Source organism: Erinaceus europaeus, chromosome 7 (genome assembly GCF_950295315.1).
Source record: "Erinaceus europaeus chromosome 7, mEriEur2.1, whole genome shotgun sequence".
In the NCBI taxonomy this organism is placed as follows: Eukaryota; Metazoa; Chordata; class Mammalia; order Eulipotyphla; family Erinaceidae; genus Erinaceus; species Erinaceus europaeus.
The window spans coordinates 72,081,516-72,103,284 of record NC_080168.1 but is presented as its reverse complement, the minus strand read 5'-3'; the positions used below and the strand labels follow the sequence as shown (position 1 = coordinate 72,103,284).

The window sequence follows — 21,769 nt, the reverse complement described above, 5'->3', positions numbered from 1 at the left end:
TGAGGCAGGTCTGCAGGTGTTTTATCTTTCTCTACCCCTATGTCTTCCCCTCCTCTCTCCATTTCTCTCTGTCCTATCTAACAATGATAACATCAATAACAACAATAATAACTGCAACAGTGAAACAACAAGGGCAACAAAAGGGAATAAATAAATATAAAAAAAAATTTTTTTTAAGTTTGGGAGTCTGGCAGTAGCACAGTGGGTTAAGCGCACGTGGTGCAAAGGGCAAGGACCAGAGTAAGGATCCCAGTTCGAGCCCCTGGCTCCCCACCTGCCTGGGAGTCGCTTCACAGGCAGTGAAGCAGGTCTGCAGGTGTCTCTCTTTCTCTCCCCGTCTGTCTTCCTCTCTGCTCTCCATTTCTCTCTGTCCATCTAACAGCTAAAACATCAATAACAACTACAACAATAATAAAAACAAGGGCAACAAAAGGGAAAACAAATATTTAAAAAAAATTTTTTTAAGTTTAAACCATGCTATTTCTTAGAATTTTTCTGGAGCTTTAATTTATAGCAAAACTGTCTTAAGGATTCTTTTCATTGGGCCCAGGATAGATTCAACTTTGTGTCTTTAATTACAACATTATCACATGAGTAATGACTTGAATTTTTGTAAAGTATGTTCATGAAAGAGACAGCATCAGGGCAGGGATATGCCCCCAGCTTACATAGAATAGTATGGCTGCTGGGATCCGGTAGAGTCTTGCAGTCACTTAGCCCCAGTGATAATCCTACTAGCAATAAAAAAGGGGAGTGGGACACACAACAACTAGAGGTCGGGAGATGGCTCTCCTGGTAGAGCACACACTGTATACCAAGTGGTGCAAAGCGAAAGGATCTATGTTTGAGCCCCCGGCTCCCCATCTGTAGGGGAGTCACTTCACAGGTGGTGAAGCAGGTCTCTCACCTCTCAGCTCTGTCACTCTGCCAGGAAAATTGCCACTCTCTCAACTTGTCTGATTAAACTTTCCATTGATTACACTCCTGACGCTACATGTCTCACTTAGTGCCTCCCATTTCAGACATGTGGTGCTAAAACCTGGGAGGGAATACGGAGCTTAGTCACTTAGCTCCCATTTGTGTTGTACATTTCTATTAATCATATCATGTCATATCCTGTCGTGTGTCTTGTTGGTATAATTAAATTATACAAACACTGACTATAGTGCTAGTTCTGCCTTTTTTTTTCCTTTGCCTCCAGGGTTATTGCTGGGGCTCAGTGCCAACACTATGAATCTACTGCTCCTGGGGCCATTTTCCCCATTTTCTTGCCCTTGTTGTTACTGTTGGATAGGACAGAGAGAAATCGAGAGAGGAGGGGAAGACAAAGAGGAGGAGAGATACAGACACCTACGGACCTGCTTCACTGCTTGTGAAGTGACCCCCCTACAGGTAGGGAGCCAGAGCTGGAACTGGGATCCTTGCACTTTGCGCCACATGCGCTTAACCCGCTGCACTATCACCCGGCCCCCTAGTTCTATCTTTTAAAAAAATATTTAATTATTTATTTATTCCCTTTTGTTGCCCTAGTTGTTTTATTGTTGTAGTTATTATTGCTGTCATCATTGTTGGATAGGACAGAGAGAAATGGAGAGAAGAGGGGAAGACAGAGAAGGAGAGACAAAAGACAAGACACCTGCAGACCTGCTTCACCACCTGTGAAGTGACTCCCCTGCAGGTGGGGAGCCGGGGGCTCAAACACAGATCCTTTTGCTTTGCACCACTTGGTATACAGTGTGTGCTCTACCAGGAGAGCCATCTCCCGACCTCTAGTTGTTGTGTGTCCCACTCCCCTTTTTTATTGCTAGTAGGATTATCACTGGGGCTAAGTGACTGCAAGACTCTACCGGATCCCAGCAGCCATACTATTCTATGCTCTCAATACAGAAAAACAGACAGGGAGAGACTGGAAGCAGAGACCGAGAAAGTAAAAGAGGCACCGTGTGCAGATGCTTCCAAGTGGTAGCCCAGGGCTCAAACTCAGGTCCTTGTGCTTGGTAAAGTGTTTTCACTACTGAATGTACTATCTCCTAGCCCCCATTTTCACGTGGTTCATCCATTTGAAAGCCTTCTAAAATGTATTATCTGGGAGGGGTGGTAGTGCAGTGGGTTAAGTGCAGGTGGCACAAAGTGCAAGGACTGGTGTAAGGATCCCGGTTCGAGCCACCAGCTTCTACCTGCAGGGAAGTAGCTTCACAAGTCGTGAAGCGCAGGTCTGTAAGTGTCTATCTTTCTCTCCCCCTCTTCTCCCCTCTCCATTTCTCTGTCCTATCCAACAACGACATCAATAGAAACAGAAGGATGAGTATGGGATGATCTCACTCTCAGGCAGAAGTTGAAAAACAAGATTAGAAAAGAAAACACAAGTAGAACCTGAACTGGAATTGATGTATTACACCAAAGTAAAAGACTCTGGGGTGGGTGGTTGGGGAGAATACAGATACGAGAAGGATAACAGAGGACCTAGTGGGGGTTGTATTGTTATATGGAAAACTGGGAAATGTTATGCATGTACAAACTATTGTATTTATTGTTGAATGTAAAACATTAATTCCCCAATAAAGAAATTTTAAAAAAAAGACACCTGCAGACCTGCTTCACCACTTGTGAAGCACCCCCCTGCAGGTGGGGAGCTGGGGGCTCGAACCAGGATCCTTACATCGGTCCTTGCGTTTGATAATCTTTTCTAAAGACAGAGGGGCAGAGAGAGACTACAGCATGGAAGCTTAGTTCATTGTGGTGGGCTTTGGTTAGAACATGGGTTGTGTGCATGGCAAAGCAGCATACTATCAATGTGAGCGAGCCATTTCCCTGCCCCTTAAGATGTGTTTGTATGTATGGATGTGAGGGAGATCTGGCTGTGACACCTGTCACCCCATTGATCGCCAGGGTTGATTTGACTGATCTGGCTGGCTAGGCAGGTGTCCCCTTCCCTCACCACTCCATGTTCGTCCCTCCCAAAGCTGTGCTCTCTTGGTCAAAGAGGATGGCCTTCTCAGAATAGAGACGGACAGGTCTTCCTTAGGTCGAGGGTAAATGAGTAGCTGCACTCCCCTACTAGAACCTCCAAACAAGCTCTCAAGATGTGTTTGTATATGTCTGTGTAACCACTTACTTATTTTATGAAAGATCAGAGCACAACTCCAGCATATGTGGCATCAGGAATCAAACCCAGGACCTCAAGCAGGCAAGCTCTGATGATTAACAGTGAAAACTTCTCTGGCTGTAATTGTCCTTTTTTTTTTTCTTTTTTTTTTTATTTTATTTTATTTTATTTATTCCCTTTTGTTGCTCTTGTTGTTTTATTGTTGTAGTTATTATTGTTGTTGTTGTCGTTGTTGGATAGGACAGAGAGAAATGGAGAGAGGAGGGGAAGACAGAGAGGAGGAGAGAAAGATAGACACCTGCAGACCTGCTTCACCACCTGTGAAGCGACTCCCCTGCAGGTGGGGAGCCGGGGTTCGAACCGGGATCCTTATGCCGGTCCTTGTGCTTTGCGCCACCTGCGCTTAACCCGCTGTGCTACAGCCCGACTCCCCTGTAATTGTCCTTCTAACACTCTGCACTTCTCTATGTGTATCAACAAACCACAAGGTCCCTTCATAAAGTAAATCCAAGAATCTAACTGCTTCTCGTCTCACCACTATTACCACTCAACAGGTATCAAAAATACCTTTCACTCTTTATAATAAACTTTTAGAACAGCAATCAGGAAGCTTAAATTATACCAAAAATTAAGTCACACTCTACTCTTGCCTTCCCCATAAAATATTAATGTAGGGAGTAGCGCAGCGGGTTAAGCCACACGTGGCGCAAAGCACAAAGATCGGCGTTAAGCATCCCGGTTGAGCCCACGGCTCCCCACCTGCAGGGGAGTCGCTTCACAGGTAGTGAAGCAGGTCTGCAGGTGTCTGTCTTTCTCTCCCCCGTCTCTGTCTTCCCCTCCTCTCTCCATTTCTCTCTGTCCTAACAACAACGACATCAATAACAACAATAACTACAACAACAATGAAAAACAACAAAGGCAACAAAAGGGAAAATAAATATAAAAAACTTTAAAAAAAATATTAATGTAGACAACCTATGAAGTCCAGCAATCAGGACTCTTCTGAATATGTCCCTTTTGCAGCTCAATCACTACTGATTCCCACACCTTTCATCATATTACACAACTAAAACAGCCTCTATACAGCCCCTAGGAACACTGTAAGCAAGCCCTCTTCCTCAGGGCTTTGCGGATGTAAGTCTCTAGTCTATTCCACATTGTTAAATACTTTATTGTTATTTTCTTGGATCAATACAGAGAACTCAAGAGGGGAGATGTTAAGAGAGACACCCACAGCACAACGTCACTACTTGTGAAGCTTCCTTCCTACATGTAGGGACCAGGAACTTGAACCCAGAATCTTCCACATGGCAACATATGCATTAAACACGTATACAACCACCTGGCCCCTCTACTCCATTTTTGAAAGTTCCCTCCCTCTTTCAAGCTGTTCATCAAATGGCAACTTCTCAGGTAGGGCTCCCTAATCACCTGTACAAAAGATCACACTGGGGACCAGACAGTGGTGCGCCTGACTAAGTGTACATAGTACAAAGTGCAAAGGACCCATGTAAGGATCCTGGTTCAAGCCCCCAGCTCCTCACCTGCAGTGGGGTCACTTCACGAGTGCTGAATCAAGTCTGCACAAAGGTCTATCTTTCTTTCTCCCTCTCTTATCTCCCCCCTCCCTATCAAATTTCTCTCTCCTATCCAATAAAGTGAAAAAAATGTTGCCATGAATGGATTCATAGAACAGGTACCAAGCCCCAGTAATAACCCTGAAGGCAAATAAAATAAAATAAAAATTTTTTAATTTTTTTTTTTTAACCATAGCACTGTTCAGCTCTGGTTTATGATGGTGTGGGGAATTGAACCTAGGACTTTGGAGCCTCAGGAATGAAAGTCTATTTGCATAACCATTGTAATATCTACCCCCCACCCTAATTTTTTTTTAAAAAAAGCACACTACTCCACTCCCTAGCTCCCATTTTTCCTTAGTTTTACTAGGATTTACTTAGTTTATCCCCCCTCCATCTTTCATAAATTGCCTCATAAATTGCCAGTATCAGTCACTTAAGCAAATGCTCATATTTGTCCTTTAAAGTCAACTACAAAGGCAGGGGCAGATAGCATAATGGTTATGTGAAGACACTCATGCTTGAGGCTGTGAATATGTATTTATTGTGTATGTCTGAAATGCCTGCAGACACACACAATAAATGTAACTGTTAATTTCTGGATAAACATTCCCATACCAATCCACTTTAAACTTTAAACATACATACTGTTATAACTTACTTGTGGTTTGCTATCCGCTAACTCACTGAGCTAAATAAGGTTAGAGATCTTTTGTAAAGTAATAATAATAATAATAATGCAAGTAAATAAATTAGTAAAATAATAAGTTATTATTACTATTATTTAACAAATGGCCCAGGAGCAGAGAAATCACTCATACACAAGGCCCTAGCAATACTAAATAATAAATACAAACATACTCTGGTTTGGGAGGTGATACAAAATGCAAAATACTGTTCTCTCAACCAAGGGGATCCTGAGTTCAATCCTAGCATTACACACATCAGAGTGATGCTCTGGTTCTCTATTTCCTTCTTCCCTATTAACAAAGCTTTTAGACTTGTCATTATCTAACTTGTGTTTTGTAATACTTAGTTCACTGCTTATTAGTTATTCTCTACCTCTAAGAATTTAAGCACTGGAGCCGGGTGGTGGGGCACCTGTTTGAACACATGTTACAATGCGCAAAGACCGAGTTCCTGGTCCCCACCTGTAGGGGGAAAGCTTCACAAGTGGTGAAGCAGTGCTACAGGTGTCTTTCTATCCCATCCTTTCCTCTCAATTTCTGGCTGTCTCCATCTAATAAATAAAATAAAAATAATAATAACAATAAAAATAATTTGGGAGTCAGGTAGTAGCACAGCGGGTTAAGCGCACGTGGCGCAAAGCGCAAGGACCGGCCTATGGATCCTGGTTCGAGCCCCGGCTCCCCACCTACAAGGGAGTCACTTCACAAATGGTGAAGCAAGTCTGCAGGTGTCTATCTTTCTCTCCCCGTCTTTGTCTTCCCCTCCTCTCTCCATTTTTCTCTGTCCTATCCAACAACAATGACAACAATAATAACTACAACAATAAAACAAGGGGAACAAAAGGGAATAAATAAATAAAAAATTTTTAAAAGAATTTAAGCATTACGAGGGCAGAGACAGTTCAAAGTTGTACTGCAGACACCTAGCACAGTGCCTGGCACAAAGGCACTCCAATAATTTGTTTTTCATATATGTAAATAAGTGTTACAATTCTACTATAATAATCAAGTGATCTGTTATCACACGCCAGAGCTAAGCAGTGCTCTGATCTTTCATTCATGAAATATAAATACAGGGAGCCAGGCAGTGGCGCAGCAGGTTAAGTGCAGGTGAAGGATCGGCGTATGGATCCCAGTTCAAGCCCCCAGCTCCCCACCTGCAGGGGAGTCACTTCACAGGCAGTGAAGCAGGTCTGCAGGTATCTATCTTTCTCTCCCCCTCTGCCTTCCCCTCCTTTCTCCATTTCTCTTTCCTATCCAACAACGACAGCAATAACAAGAACAATAAACAAGGGCAACAAAAAGAACAAAAATAATAAAGTTTAGAAAACAAAGAAAAGGGAGTCAGACAGTAGTGCAGCGGGTTAACCGCACATGGTGCAAAGCGCAAGGACCAGTGTAAGGAACCCAGTTTGGGCACCCGGCTCCTCACCTACAGGGGGGTCGCTTCACAATCAGTGAAGCAGGTCTGCAGGTGTCTATCTTTGTCTCCCACTCTCTGTCTTCCCCATCTCTCTCTATTTCTCTCTGTCCTATCTAACAATGACAACATCAATAACAATAATAACTACAACAATAAAACAATAAGGGCAACAAACGGGAATAAATACTAAAATATATATATAAATATAGATACATATATATGGGGCGGAGAGATAGCTCACATAGTGTAGTGCACTCTACCATCCAAGGGGACCATGGTTCAAGCTCCTGCCACCAGGTGTGAGCACTAAGCAAAGTAGAGGCTTTACAATGGGAAAGCTGTGCTATAGTGCTTCTCTCTAACAATGACATCAATAACTACAACAACAATAAAAAACAAGGGCAACAAAAGGGAAAATAAATAAATAAAATATGCCTACAGTCTGGGAGATGGCACAACATATAAAAGCACTGGTCCCTCAAGCATGAAACCCAAAGATCAATCCCTGGCATCACATATGCTAGACTGATGCCCTGGTTCTCTGCTTCGCTTTCCCTACTTTCCTGTCTCAAACAAATACATATTTTAAAAAACAAAATAACTTATCATACTAATTTTTAAAATTCTGGGGCAAGGTGGTAACACACCACCAGGTAGAGTGCACATATTACCATGCACAAGGACCTGGATTCAACCCTTCAGTTCCCACCTATAGGGGAGGAACTAGGCAGGGGAATATTTCAAGCCCCCAATTGCAGGGATGGGGTGGTGGTGAGGGTGGTGGTGGTGGTGGTGGTGGTGGTGTGTGTGTGACTCTCCCTTCCCTGAAATGTCTGTCTTTATCAAAAAAAGAAATGGCCACCAAGAGTCAGACAGTCCACCAAGTAGACCAAGCCCCAGCAATAACCTTGATGGCAAATAATAAAGTTTTCTGAAAGTCTAAACCTCTATTTGTTTCTCTAACATAAATATTGACAGTCCCCTCCTGTGCACCCACCCCTCCCCATTATAGAAATAATTAAGGAAAATTAATGTTTTACTTATAAAAAAAAAAAATAGTAGTGTGGTCCGGGAGGTGGGGCAGTGGATAAAGCATTGGACTCTGAAGCAGCAGGTCCTGAGTTCAACCCCCGGCAGCACATATACCAAAGTGACGTCTGGTTCCTCTCTCTCCTCCTAAGTTTCTCATTAACAAATAAAAAAAAAAAAAAAAAGGAGTCAGGGTGGGGGAAATAGCATAATGGTTATGCAAATAGACTGTCATGCCTGAGGCTCCAAAGTCCCAGGTTTCCCCCACACCACCATAAGCCAGAGCTGAGCAGTGCTCTGGTGTTTCTCTCTGTCTGCATCTCTCTCAAAAAGAGTCAGGCAGTAGTGCAGCAGGTTAAGCACAGGTGGAGCAAAGCACAAGGACCAGCTAAGGACCCTGGTTCGAGCCCCCAGTTCCCCAACTGCAGGAGATTCGCTTCACAGTCAGTGAAGCAGGACTGCAGGTGTCTATCTTTCTCTCCCCCTGACTTCCCCTCCTCTCTCTACTTCTCTCTGTCCTATCCAATAACGACATCAAATAACAACAATAAGTACAACAATAAAAAACAAGGGTAACAAAAGGGAATGAATAAATATTTTTTAAAAAAAAGGGAGTCAGGCGGTAGCACAGCGCCCGCTGCACGTGGCGCAAAGTGCAAGTACCAGAATAAGGATCCCAGTTCGAGCCCCCCCATGTGCAGGGGAGTCGCTTCACAGGCAGTGAAGCGGGTCTGCAGGTGTCTATCTCTATCTCCCACTCTCTGTCTTGCCCTCCCCTCTCCATTTCTCTCTGTCCTATCCAACAAGGACATCAATATCAACAGTAACAAACACAAAATAAAACAACAAGGGCAACAAAAGGGAATATTCAAAAAAAATATTACCCACAATGACCCTGGGTCCATACTCCCAGAGGGATAGAGAATGGGAAAGCTATCAGGGGAGGGGATGGGATATGGAGATTGGGTGGTGGGAATTGTGTGGAGTTGTACCCCTCCTATCCTATGGTTTTTGTTAATTTATCCTTTCTTAAATAAAAAATAAATTTAAAAATATATATATATATATTAAAAATTTCTTAAAAAAAAAAGTAGGATTCCATGTCGGCCATGCCGCTTACTACAAACTAGATTATGACTGACTAAGCAACTTACACTCAAAGAATACTTTAAACCAAATATGATATATCCTTTATAGCACATATCTAAAATATTTTTATTAATAAAACCGTACTTATGATATTGTTGTGTTTTCTGCATCAGCTTCTCTGGCAACCCATCTTCATCATCAAACTGCTCCATTGGTTCCACAATAACTGGACGTGGGGTCCTGAAGACATGAAAAGCATTATTAATATTAATGTAGCATCTAGAATTAAAATCCTGACAAATGTTTACAACAATTTGAAAGTATAAAAATATTCATAAAAATGTTAAAATTCATCACTAAGTGCTGCACCAGACAGAGGTAAACGTCAAAGTGAGACAAAGAATGCAAGTTTTAGAGTACAGAGAATAAATCAAAACTATGAACCTTTACAATCAAGCGGGAGGTAGAAAGGGGGGAAGACAACATAGGTCCAAGAAGGATGACAGAGGACCTAGTGGGGGTTGTATTGTTATACGGAAAACTGGCAAATGTTATACATGTACAAACTATTGTATTTATTGTTGAATGTAAAACATTAATTCCCCAATTTAAAAAAATTGTATTTATGAATGAGAAAGACAGGAAGAGAGAAAGAACCAGACATCGGGGGGCCGGGTGGTGGCGCACCTGGTTGAGTGCATCTCCCCTCCCCTCTCAATTTCTGTCTCTATAAGGCAATAAATAAAATAAATAAATAAATAAGTAGACTATGTGGTCCGGGAGGTGGCACAGTGGATAAAGCACTGGACTCTGAAGCACAAGGTTCTGAGTTTACTCTCCGGCAAGACCAGAGTAATGTTTTTTTTTATCTTTATGTATTAGAAATAATCAGCCAGAAATGAAGAGATGGGGAGATAGAGAGGGAGAGAGACAGAGAGACACTTACAGCCCTACTTTACCACTTGTGAAGCTTTCCATCTGCAGGTGCGGACCACCTGGCCCCTCATATTCTACTTTCCTTATGATACAACTTCTCTTTACAAAAAATTGTTGGGCTTCATGAATCTCTTTCTCCCTTCTCAATTTCAACCTGTCCTATTAAAAAATAAATAAATGATATATTTCACAATTAGCCTAAAGTGTATTCACTAGGTAATCATTTTAGACCTTCTAGAATGTTTTCTTAGGCTTTTTGGATGTGAAGTTACTTATACATCTGATGTAACTCGAAGGTATCACTTTTAATAAAGTTTGTGATTGCAACTGGGGAAATATTTAAACAGTCAGGACTTCAAAATTCCATGTTTCGGGTTCTGATTTGAACCCCAGAACTGGATGTACCAGAATAGTACTCTGGCTTGCTGCACACATGGCAAAAAAAAAAAAAGTAAATAAATAAATAAATTTTAGGCTGGGGAGCTAGCATAATAATTGTGCACAAAAAAATCTTTAATGCTTGGGGCACCGAAAGGTCCTCATTCAACCTCAAGCACCATAAGCCAGAACTGATCAGTCCTCTGCTTTAAAAAACAAACAAAAAAAACGTAAGAACACAAAACTAATCCAAGTGATATGCATGCCCTGCCCATTTAGCTAATTAATGTAAGTTTGTTATGTGGACAAGAATTATTAGAACATGTTTTGGTTTTTTTTTTTTTAAAGATTGTTTTTTTCTTTTTATTATTATTATTATTACCAGAGCACTGCTTAGCTCTGCTTATGGTGGTGTAGGGGATTGAACCTGGGACTTGGGAGCCTCAGGCATGAGAGTCACTTTGCATAACCATTATGCTATCTTCCACTGTTTTGGTTTTAAGAGTGTTAAGAAGAAAAGAAAGTGTTCAGAGGGCTGGGAAGACAGTACAATGGTTACGCAAAAAGAGACTTTTATGCTTGAGGCTCCAAAGTCCAATAAGCACCACCATAAACCAGAGCTGAGCAGTGTTCTGGTCTCTCATTCTATGTCTCTCTCATTAATATAAATAAAATACTAAAAAGAAAAAAAAACTGTTAAGCCAGGGGCTGGGCGGTAGCGCAGTCAGTTAAGTACACAAGGCGCAAAGCGCAAGGAACCGGCATAAGGATATCAATTAGACCCCGCTCCCCACCTGTAGAGGGGTCGCTTCACAAGCGGTGAAGCAGGTCTGCAGGTGTCTGTCTTTCCCTGTCATCCCCTCCTCTCTCAATTTCTCTGTCCTAATCAACAACAACAATAGCTATAACAATAACAATAAAAACAACAACAAATGCAACAAGGGCAACAAAAATGGGAAAAATGGCCTCGAGGAGCAGAGAATTTGTGATGCAGGCACCAAGCCCCAGCAATAACCCTTCCCCCTCCTCTCTCAATTTTTCTGTCCTATCCAACAATGACAATAATAACTACAATAAAACTATAAGGGCAACAGGATGGAATAAATAAATATTTTTTAAAAAATTAGTGCTGGAGGCTGGGTGGTAGCGTACTTGGTAGCTGGTACAGCATACATGTTACAATATATGAGGACCCAGGTTGGAAACCCCAGCACCCCCACCTGGAGAGGGGAAGCATTGCTAGAAGTGAAGTAGAGCTGCAGGTCTCTTTTCTCTCTCCCTCTTCCCTACTGATTTTTCTTTTTCTTTCTTTTTTTTTTTTTTTTACCAGAGCACTGATCAGCTCTGGCTTATAGTGGTGTGGGGGATTGAACCTGGGACTTGAGAGCCTCAGGCATGAAAGTCTCTTTGCATAACCATTATGCTATACCCCCACCCATCCTACTGATTTTTCTCAGAGCCTCAAATGCTCTGCCCTTTGTACATAATTATGCTATTTCCCTCACCCTTAATTTCTATGTCTATCCAATAAATACTTTTATTTTTTTAATTTATTACTGGATAGACAGAGAAATTGAAGGGAAGGGGAGGTAGATATGGAAAGAGACAAGAGATACCTACAGCCCTGCTTCACCACTCATGAAATTTTCCCCCACAGGTAGGGACCAGGGGCTTGAACCCAGGTCCTTGCACACTGTGGCATGTGTGCTTAACCAGGTGTGCCACCATCTGGCCAAATAAATATTTTTTAACATTTATTTATTCCTTTTTGTTGCCCTTGTTGTTTTATTGTAGTTATTATTGTTGTTATTGATGTCGTTGTTGGATAGGACAGAGAGAAATGGAGAGAGCAGGGGAAGACAGAGAGGGGGGGAAAGATAAGACACCTGCAGACCTGTTTCACGGATTGTGAAGTGACCCTCCTGCAGGTGGGGGAGCTGGGGCTCAAACCAGAATCCTTATGCCGGTCCTTACATTTCGAACCACCTGTGCTGAATCCGCTGTGCCACCACCCAACTCCTCCAATAAATATATATTTTTAAATATTTTTTTTAACAAAGGCAACAAAAGGGGGTAAAATGGCCTCGAGGAGCAGTGGATTCGTAGTACAGGCAACCAGCTCCAGCAATAACCCTGGAGGCAAAAATAAGCAATGAAATAAATAGGTCTACAGGTGTCTATCTTTCTCTCTCCCTCACTATCTCCCCCTCCCATCTCAATCTCTCTGTTGTATTATATTAAAAAAATAGAAAAAAGAGCGGCTAGAGGTAGCACACCAGGTTAAATGCACAAGTGAGAAGCCCAAGGATCCCAGTTCAAGCCCCCAGCTCCCCACCTGCATGGGGGGGGTCCCTTCACAAGCAGTGGAGCAGGTCTACAGGTGTCTCTCTTCCCCTCCTCTCTCAATTTCTCTGTACTATCCAACAACAACAACTGTAACAGCAACAAGAACAATCGGAATAAAAATGGCCTCCAGGAGCAGTGGCTAACCCTGGAGGGAAAGAACAAATGGAAAAAAAGGGGAGCAGGAAATGGTGCATCTGGTTAAGCACACACATTACAGTATGCAAGGACCCTGGTTCATGCCCCTGGTCCCCACCTGCAGGGGTAAGCTTTTCACAACGCAGGGCTGCATGTTTCTCTGTCTCTATCTCTACCTTCCCCTCTTATCTCAATTTCTGTCTATATCCAATAATGAATATATTATACGATATAATTAAAGGAAAAAAGAGCGTAGGATAGATAGCATAATGGTTATGCAAAGAGACTCATGCCTGAGGCTCCAAAGTCCCAGGTTCAATCCTCCGCACCACCATAAGCCAGAACTGAACAGTGCTCTGGTTAAAAAAGAAAAAAAGAAAAAAAAAAAAGGAAATAATGGATCAGTGTAAGCACTGAGCCCCAGTAATAACCCTAGTGGTAGCAATAAAAAGAAATAAGGCACCACCATAAGCTAGGGCTGAGCAGTGCTCTGCTAAAATTAAAAAAAAAAAAAGTCATCCTCCCAGATGAAATAGTAGCTTAACAAAATACGAACGGGTAGGGTCTGTGAACAATCTGGAGAGTTTTAAGCAAAGGAGACAAGTCTGAGAGAAGAACTTTACCATGAATGTTTAACAAATTCATAAATGCTTGACGGTAGAGAGCACACTCTACCAAACTGAAGGTTCCAGGTTTGAGCCCCAACACATGGAAGCACACCACCACCAATGGAAGCTCCCTGCTGGTGGAACAGCACTGTGAATACCCTCTTGCTCTTTGTCTTTCTCCATATAAAATCATGGGGAAAGCCCAAGTACCCCGGTTCGAGCCCCTGGCTCCCCACCTGCAAGGGGCTCACTTTACAAGCAGTGAAGCAGGTCTGCAGGTGTCTTTCTCTCCTCCTCTGTCTTCTCCTTCTCTCTCAATTTCTCTCTGTCCTATCAAACAACAGCTATAACAACTACAAGGGCAACAACAAGGGCAACAAAATGGGGAAAACGGCCTCCAGGAGCAGTGGATTCGTGATGCAGGCAACAAACCCCCAGCAATAACCCTGGAGGCAAAAGAAAAAAAAATCATAGGGAGGTGTGTACCTATGCCTAGAAGAAAGCAAGCCCAACAAAGAACAGACTTTGGCGTGTGTTCGAATCCCAGCAATACATAGAGACAAAATGCACCAAGGGAAGCTCCATGGAGTGATGTTATGGTATTGCTCCTTCTCTCTGAGAAATAAAAATAGAAAAGTTGGGGGGGCAGGCAGTAGTGCAGGTTAAGCACACAAGGTGCAAAGTGCTAGGACCAGGCCAAGCCAAGAATCCTGGTTTGAGCCCCCAGCTCCCTACCTGCGGGGGGGGGGGGGGGGGTCGTTTCACAAGCAGTAAAGCAGGTCTGCAGGTGTCTATCTTTCTCTTACCCTCTTGTCTTCCCCTCCTCTCGATTTCTCTATCTTATACAACAATGGAAAGAAAATGGGGAAAAGGCCTCCAAGAGCAGTGGATTTGTGCTACAGGCACCAAGCCCAAGCAATATCCCTGGAGGCAAAAAAAAGAAAGAATGTTGGCCCAAGAATGATGAAATGAGTTATGAGCAATGCCTGGGTATCACAAAAGGAAATTAATTTTTTTTTTTTAAACCAAAAAAAAAAAAAAAAACCTCAGCTCTCACTTATGGTGGGGTGGTGGGGCTTATGGTGGGGCGCTAGAGACTGAACCTGGGAATTCAGAGCCTCAGGCATGAGACTTTTTGCATAATCCTTATGCTATCTACCCCCACCCCCAGAAAGATTTTTTTAGAGATTTAAAGACCAGTCCTGGGGCACTGGAATTGATGAGGGCCCAACACTTGGGAGGTGAAAGACTTTTATGCCTGAGGCTACAGAAGTCCTAGCTACAACCTTCTCTAAATCAGAGCTGATTTAAGTAAACATTGCTGAGAATGAATCAATGAATATGAAGTTTAAAGTGTGACTCCTAAAGAGAGGTATACTTGGGGTATATTGTATTAATTATTAATTCAATAGCTACTTACAATAAACTACAAAAAAAGACAAAATTCCTTAACACTTATAGGTAACTACAAAGACACAAAATTCCACAACATATTAAGTGAACAATTAACTACAGAGAATGAGAAAAATGTTTAAAACTTACGTTGTCAGTAAGAAGGCCCCATCACCACACCTTTCCAGAGCCTTTCTTGCAGGAGGCTTTGCTGCAAATTCCACAAAACCTTTTCCTGTGGCTCTACCTCGATCATCCACAACCACAACAGCTTTTTCTACTGGACCAAACTGGGAAAATGCTTGTTCCAAAAGCTCATTGGAAACAACTGGCGAAAGGTTCTTAACAGTTAAAGCTGCTCCATGTGTAGCAAAGCGGATTCGAAGAGGTCTGCTTTTCAAAATGGTGCCATCCAGCTCGGCTTTTGCAATTTCAGCCAGTGTCCTGGATTCCTTTTTAGGAGGAAAAATCATTTTTTAAAGACAATAGTACATACATTTAAAAGTGACTTTTTTCCCCTTAGGAAAGAGAACTAAAATTTTAGGAAATAACTAAAGGTCATCTTGTCTTTCAAATTTGGTGTCACTTTTTTTTTTGCCTCCAGGGTTATTGCTGGGGCTCACTCTTTACAAATCCACTGCTCCAGAAGGCCGTTTTTTTCTCTTTTGTTGTCCTTGTTGTGTATCATTGTTAATATTATTGTTATTTTTTAAAGATTTTATTTATTTATTAATTGAGAAAGATAGGAGGAAAGAGAAAGAACCAGACATCACTCTGGCACATGTGCTACCAGGGATCGAACTCAAGACCTCATGGTTGAGAATCCAATGCTTTATCCACTGTGCCACCTCCTGGACCACAATTATTGTTGTTGTTGTTGTTGGATAGGACAGAGAGAAATGGAGAGGAGGAGAAGACAGAGAGGGAAAGAGAAAGATAAACATCTGCAGACCTGCTTCACCACTTGTGAAGCAATCCCCCTGCAGGTGGGGAGCAGGGGGCTTGAACCTAAATCCTTCCACCTGTCCTTGCCTTTGGAGCCATGTGCGCTTAACCCACTGTGCTACCGACGGCCCTAGTATCACATTTTAAATAAATATTTTTTAATATTTCCTAATGTTGCCCTTGCTTTATTGTTATTACTGTTGTTGGTATTGATGTCGTTGCTGTTGGATAGGACAGAGAGAAATGGATAGAGGAGGGAAAGACAAAGAGAGAAAGACACCTGCAGACCTGCTTCACCACCTGTGAAGTGACTCCCCTGCAGGTGGGGAGCCGGAGGCTCGAACCGGGATCCTTATGCCAGTCCTTGCGCTTTGCACCACCTGCACTTAACCCACTGCACTAGTGCCCAACTCCCTGGTGTCACATTTTTCATTAACTATTCAATGATAACTAATTCTAAACATTTTAAGTAGAACATCCCAACCCAAGAGGTATATAAGTATATAAGAGCTTCCAAATTTATTTTCTTATTTTATTTTATTTTATGAGACAGAAATTGAGAGTAGAGGGGGAGATAGGGAGAGACAGACAGATATCTGCAGCCCTGCTTCACTCCTGAAGCTTTCCTTCTGCAGGTGGGGACGTGGAACTTGAACCCTGGTCCCTGGGCTCTGTAATGTTGGTGCTTAATCAGGTGCGCCACTGCCTGGCTCTATAAGTATATAAGAGTCCAAGAGGTATATAAGAGTCCAAGAGGTATATAAGAAGGGTTGAACTTGGGGGGTTGGGCAGTCCCTCTCTCCCCTTTTCTATCTTCTCCTCCTCTGTGTTTCTCTGTCCTATCCAACAATGGAAAAAAGATGGCCACCAGAGCAGAGGATTTGCAGTGCAGGGAGAACCCGAGGGGCAAAAAAAAAAAAAAAAAAAAAAGTGGGGGGGGATAGATAGCATAATGGTTATACAAAAGATTCTCTCATGCCTGAGGCTCCGAAGCCCAATGTTCCACTGCCAGCACCACCATATGTCAAAGCTTGACAGTATTATGGTTAAAAAAAAAGATGGCTGGGGAGATAGCAAAAGGTTAAGCAAAAAGATTTCATATTAGATGTTCTAAAATTCCAGGTTTAATCTCTAGCACCATCATAAACAAGAACTGAGCAGGTCTCCGGTCTCTATTCATATATCTTTTTTAATGTTTTACTTATTCATGAAGAATGATAGGAAAGAGAAAGAACCAGACATCACTTTGGAACTTGTGCTACCAAGGACTGAACTCAGGAACTCATATTTGAGAGTCCAGTATATTCACAAGGACCCGGATAAGGATCCTTTGGTAAAAGATGTCTGCTTTATATTAAAAATCTTACCAACTGGCCTGTTTCTGTAAATGCCAACATAATGCAATATTATTAACAAGCCCAAATGTGTAATGCCCCTAGAATGTACTTACAGTTTTATGTACAAAATGTACTATTTGATTGAAATTTTAAGAGAATTCCCAAATGTTAGTAATACTACTACTACTCTGTTGAAGCCGCTTAGAATATCTGATGATGTCCTTTTAAAAACTGCAATGTGGGAGTCGGGCGGTAGCGCAGCGGGTTAAGCGCAGGTGGCGCAAAGCGCAAGGACTGGCTTAAGGATCCCAGTTCCATCATCCGGCCCGCTTCACAAGCAGTGAAGAAGGTCTGCAGGTGTCTTTCCCCCTCCTCTCCATTTCTCTTTATCCTATCTAACAACATCAATAACAACAATAACTACAACATTAATAAAAAAAAACAAGGGCAATAAAAACTGCAATGTTTGGGGAGAAAATATGCAATGTTTGGGGGCCCAGGCATTGGTGTACCTAATTTGAGCACATACTTTATAGGACCTTGGTTCAAGCCCCTACTCCCCACTTCATTAGTGGTGAAGCAGGCCTGCATGGGTCATTCTCTCTCCCTCCCTATCTCACCCTCCCCTCTCAATTTCTATGTCCTATCAAATAGGAAGAAAATGAAAACAAATGTTATGGACCAGGTGGTGGTGACACGCTAGATATGTCTTTTAAAAAAATAAAATAAATAGGGAGTCGGGCTGTAGCGCAGCGGGTTAAGGGCAGGTGGCGCAAAGCACAAGGACCGGCATAAGGATCCCGGTTCGAACCCCGGCTCCCCACCTGCAGGGGAGTCCCTTCACAGGCGGTGAAGCAGGTCTGCAGGTGTCTGTCTTTCTCTCCTCCTCTCTGTCTTCCCCTCCTCTCTCCATTTCTCTCTGTCCTATCCAACAACGACAACAATAATAACTACAACAATAAAACAACAAGGGCAACAAAAGGGAATAAATAAATAAAATAAATATTTTAAAAATAAATAAATAAATAAATAGGGGGCCGGGTGGTGGCGCACTGGGTTGAGCGTACATGTGGCAATTAGCAAGGACCCAGGTTTGAGGCCCCAGTCCCGCCACCCCCCCAAGGTGGAAAGCTCTGTAAATGGTGAAGCAAGTGCTGCAGGTGTCTCTCCGTCTCTCTCCCTTCTCTACAACCCCCTTCTCAATTTCTGGCTGTGTCTATCCAATAAATAAAGAAATAAGAAATATATAAAATAAAATAAAGGAAGGGGTCAGGCGGTGGCATACCTGGTAAAGTGCACACATTACAGTGCACAAGGACCCAGGTTCAAACCCCTGGTCCCCACCTGCAGAGGGAAAGCTTCACAAGTGGTGAAGCAGGGCTGCAGGTGTCTATCTCTCTCCCTCTCCCCTCTCAATTTGTCTCTATCCAATAATAAATAAATAAATAAATAAATAAATAAAAATAAAGTAAAGGAAAAAAAGAAAATAAAAAGAACTTCAGAGGTGGGTGCAGTATGTAGAACCCTGTAATCTCATAATCTTGTAAACCACTACTAATCACAAATAAAATAAAATCAACATTATGGGTGGAGTCAGGAGTGGTGCACCCAGTAGAGTGCATGCGTTAAATGGACCCAGGTTCAAGCACTCAGCCTCCACCTGCAGGGGGAAGGCTTCACTACTGGTGAAGCAGTGCTGCAGATCTCTTTCCTTTTCTCTCCTCCTTTCCCCCTTCCCTCTTGATTTCTCTCTATTTATATCGAATGAATGAATGATTTCTTTTTACTTTAACCCATTATGTAACATGAATGGCAACTCTGTGTAGCTGGCATAGCACAAAGAAGACCTAGGAGAGATTCTGCAGTGTAGGTGTATAAATCCTTACTGTTCAAGCTAAAAATTAAAAATATTTTATGTGGTTGGAAAACCTTTAGATTAAAAGAGGAGTGGAACCACAGGAAGTCCAGTAGAGCATCTGACATGAGGTCCAGAATTCAGTTCCCAGCATCACCTGTGCCAGATTAATGCTCTGGCTGTCTAATAAACAAGTTCATCTTTTAACAAACAAAACAAAACCAAAAAAAGGAACTGGAGAAGCCACACTAGAATGCCTGAGGCTTCCAAGGTCATGAGATCAAATCCCACAGCACCACATGTCAAAACTGAGCAGTGCTCTGGTCTCTGTCCTATGAAAATGAGTAAAATCTATTTTCTTTTAAAGGTTAAAACAGTAGCCTAGGGAGTTGGGCTGTAGCGCAGCGGGTTAAGCGCAGGTGGAGCAAAGCGCAACAAGTGTAAGGATCCTGGTTCGAGCCCCGGCTCCCCACCTGCAGGGGAGTCCCTTCACAGGCGGTGAAGCAGGTCTGCAGGTGTCTTTCTCTCCCCCTCTCTGTCTTCCCCTCCTCTCTCCATTTCTCTCTGTCCTATCCAACAATGATAACAACAATAATAATAACTATAGCAATAAAATAACAAGGGCAACGAGGGAATAAATAAATAAATAAACATTAAAAAAAAACAAAGCAGTAGCCTAGGAGTTGGTGCAGTGGACAGAGCTCTGGAACACCAAACATGAGGTCCTGTGTTCCAACCCTCCCAGAATAATTATCTGGGGTTCCCTGCCAGCCCCATCCTTCTAATAAAGAAAGATACAGGGAAGGGGGAAGAAGAAGGTAAGAAAGGAAGGTAAAGTGAGATCTGGGAGGGGGGCACTGAACTGACAAGCATGACGTCCGACTTCAATCCCTGGCATTGCACCTGCCAGTGATGTCAGCTTCTCTCAAATAAATCAAAGAAATGAGGGCCAGGTGGTGGAGCACCTAACTCAGCGCACACACTGCAGTGTTCGAGGAGCTGGGTTCAAACCCTGGACCCCACCCGCAGGGAGGCAAAGCTTCACGAGTGGTGAAGCAGGGCTGCAGGTGTCTCTCTGTCTCTCCCTCTCTATCTCCCTTCTCAATTGCTCTGTCTCTGGCCTTTAATAAATAAAGATAAGAAAGTACTGAATCAAGCAAACCAGTGCAGGGACTGGGTGGTGGCGCTCCTGGTTGAGCGCACACACTGAGCGGTGCGCAGAGACCCGGGTTCAAGGCCCCGGTCCCCAATAGCATCGGGGAAGCTGCCCAAGCGGCCGAGCAGAGCCGCAGGTGCCCTGCTCCCTGGCCACCCCTCCCCCTCCCTGTCAACGTCCTCCAGTCTCTGTCCTCAATAAATAAAACATAGAAGAACCGCCACCAATGCCAATGCATGCTGAGGGTGGGCGCGCTCGAATGCACTATTGTCGCATCAGCACACGGAAGATGGAAGGGACGGACGGGAGGTCCATTCCCACGAAGGCTGAGCCCTCCCGGGGGCGTGGGGGGAGGAGGCGACGCCCGACGGAGGGTGGGGGCGTCTCCCGCGGCCCAGGACGCCCGGCCGACAGTGGGGGCCCCCTCGGTCCCCCGCCTCTGCCCGTCGGTCTCCGGCCGGCCCCGGGCGCCGCTCACCAGGCGGATGAAGCCGAAGCCGCGGTCGCGGTTGATGAAAACCTCGCTGGGTTCGCCGTAGCGCTCGAACAGCCGCTTGAAGTCATCCTCGGTGATGTCGGTGGGCAGGTTGCCCACGAAGAGGCGGCAGCGCTGCGTGTAGGTCTTCTCGCCCGGCTTGAGGAAGCTCTTGATGTCGATGGTGAAGCCCACCTCGTCGGCCGCACGCTCCTCGGCCGGCTCGGCCGCCAGCAGCGCCATGGAGCCCGCGGGCTCGCCGTCGCCTGCCGCCGACTCGAGCGCGCGCAGGCGGGCTGGGTTCTTCTCGATGCGCACCTGCTTCAGGTTTCCTCTCAGCATCATCTCGGGGCGCTCCGCGGGCGGGCGCCGGGCTGCGAGTCCTGACGACCCGACGAGAAGAAGGCGACGCTCCCGCCTGGCCCGAGCCGCAGCGCGTCCAAGATGGCGCCGCCGGCAGCCGCAGTTGAGGAGAAACGCCGCCGCGGAGCTCCGCCCCCGCCGGCGCGCGTGCGCACTGCACCGCGCCACCACTGGTTGGCGGCCAGCAGATGGCGCTAGCGGGCGGTGGTGTGCGCGCGCCGATGCGGGACTCGGATGAGCGCGGATGAAAGCTCAATCGTGCCTTCTTTGTTTGATTGATTTACCTGAGGTGGAGCGTCTCTCTGAGACAAGCCAGGGTAGCATCGCGGGCCACTGGGCGCCCAGTACCCAACCAGGAGCCTCAGCTATGCAACTATCGCGCTCCACCCGCTGTGAGGGCTGACAGTGATATCCCTTTTCGGGTTTGGTGTTTTGTTTTCGTTAGATTTATTCATTAGGGCTGGGGAAATAAAACAGCGGTTATGCAAGATAATTATGCATAGATCATCAAAGGTCCCAGGGTCAACCCCCAACACTCTCATAAACCAGAGCTGAACAAGGTACTGCTCAAAATAAACAACCAGGCATCTCACTGCGTAGTCCCACTCACCCACCCACCCTTTTTTCTTTTAGAGCTTTTTTTTTTATTTTTTATTTATAAAATAAAAATATATCCATGAGACCATAGGATAAGAGAGATACAGTTCCCACCACCAGACCTCCGTATCCCATCCCATCCCCTAATAGCTTTCCTATTCTTTATCCCTCTGGGAGAATGGACCCAACGTCATTATGAGGTGCAAAAGGTTGAAGGCTTTTGTAACTGCTTCCCTGCTGAACATGGGTGTTGACAGGTCCATCCATACTCCCAGTCTGCCTCTCTCTTTCCCTAGTAGGGTGGGGCTCTGGAGAAGCTGGGCTCTAGGACAT

The 21,769-nt window shown here is 44.1% G+C and overlaps 1 protein-coding gene across 4 annotated transcripts in view; it reads right to left on the bottom strand.

Annotated features, from left to right (window-relative positions):
- Nucleotides 1–20,931, bottom strand: part of PSPC1 (paraspeckle component 1) — a 101,719-nt gene extending 80,788 nt beyond the window's left edge. For all 4 annotated transcript variants that reach the window (XR_009550741.1, XR_009550740.1, XM_060194747.1 and 1 more), the window contains exons 1-3: nucleotides 20,480–20,931; nucleotides 14,859–15,160; nucleotides 9,058–9,153 (exon numbers count right to left, since the gene is read on the bottom strand). Coding sequence is in view for 2 of the 4 variants with exons in the window: in XM_060194747.1 (XP_060050730.1) it covers nucleotides 9,058–9,153; nucleotides 14,859–15,160; nucleotides 20,480–20,821 (740 nt within the window). In the remaining 2 variants the exon portion in view is untranslated. The remainder of the gene's footprint in view (nucleotides 1–9,057; nucleotides 9,154–14,858; nucleotides 15,161–20,479) is intronic.
- Nucleotides 20,932–21,769: the final 838 nt, after the last annotated feature.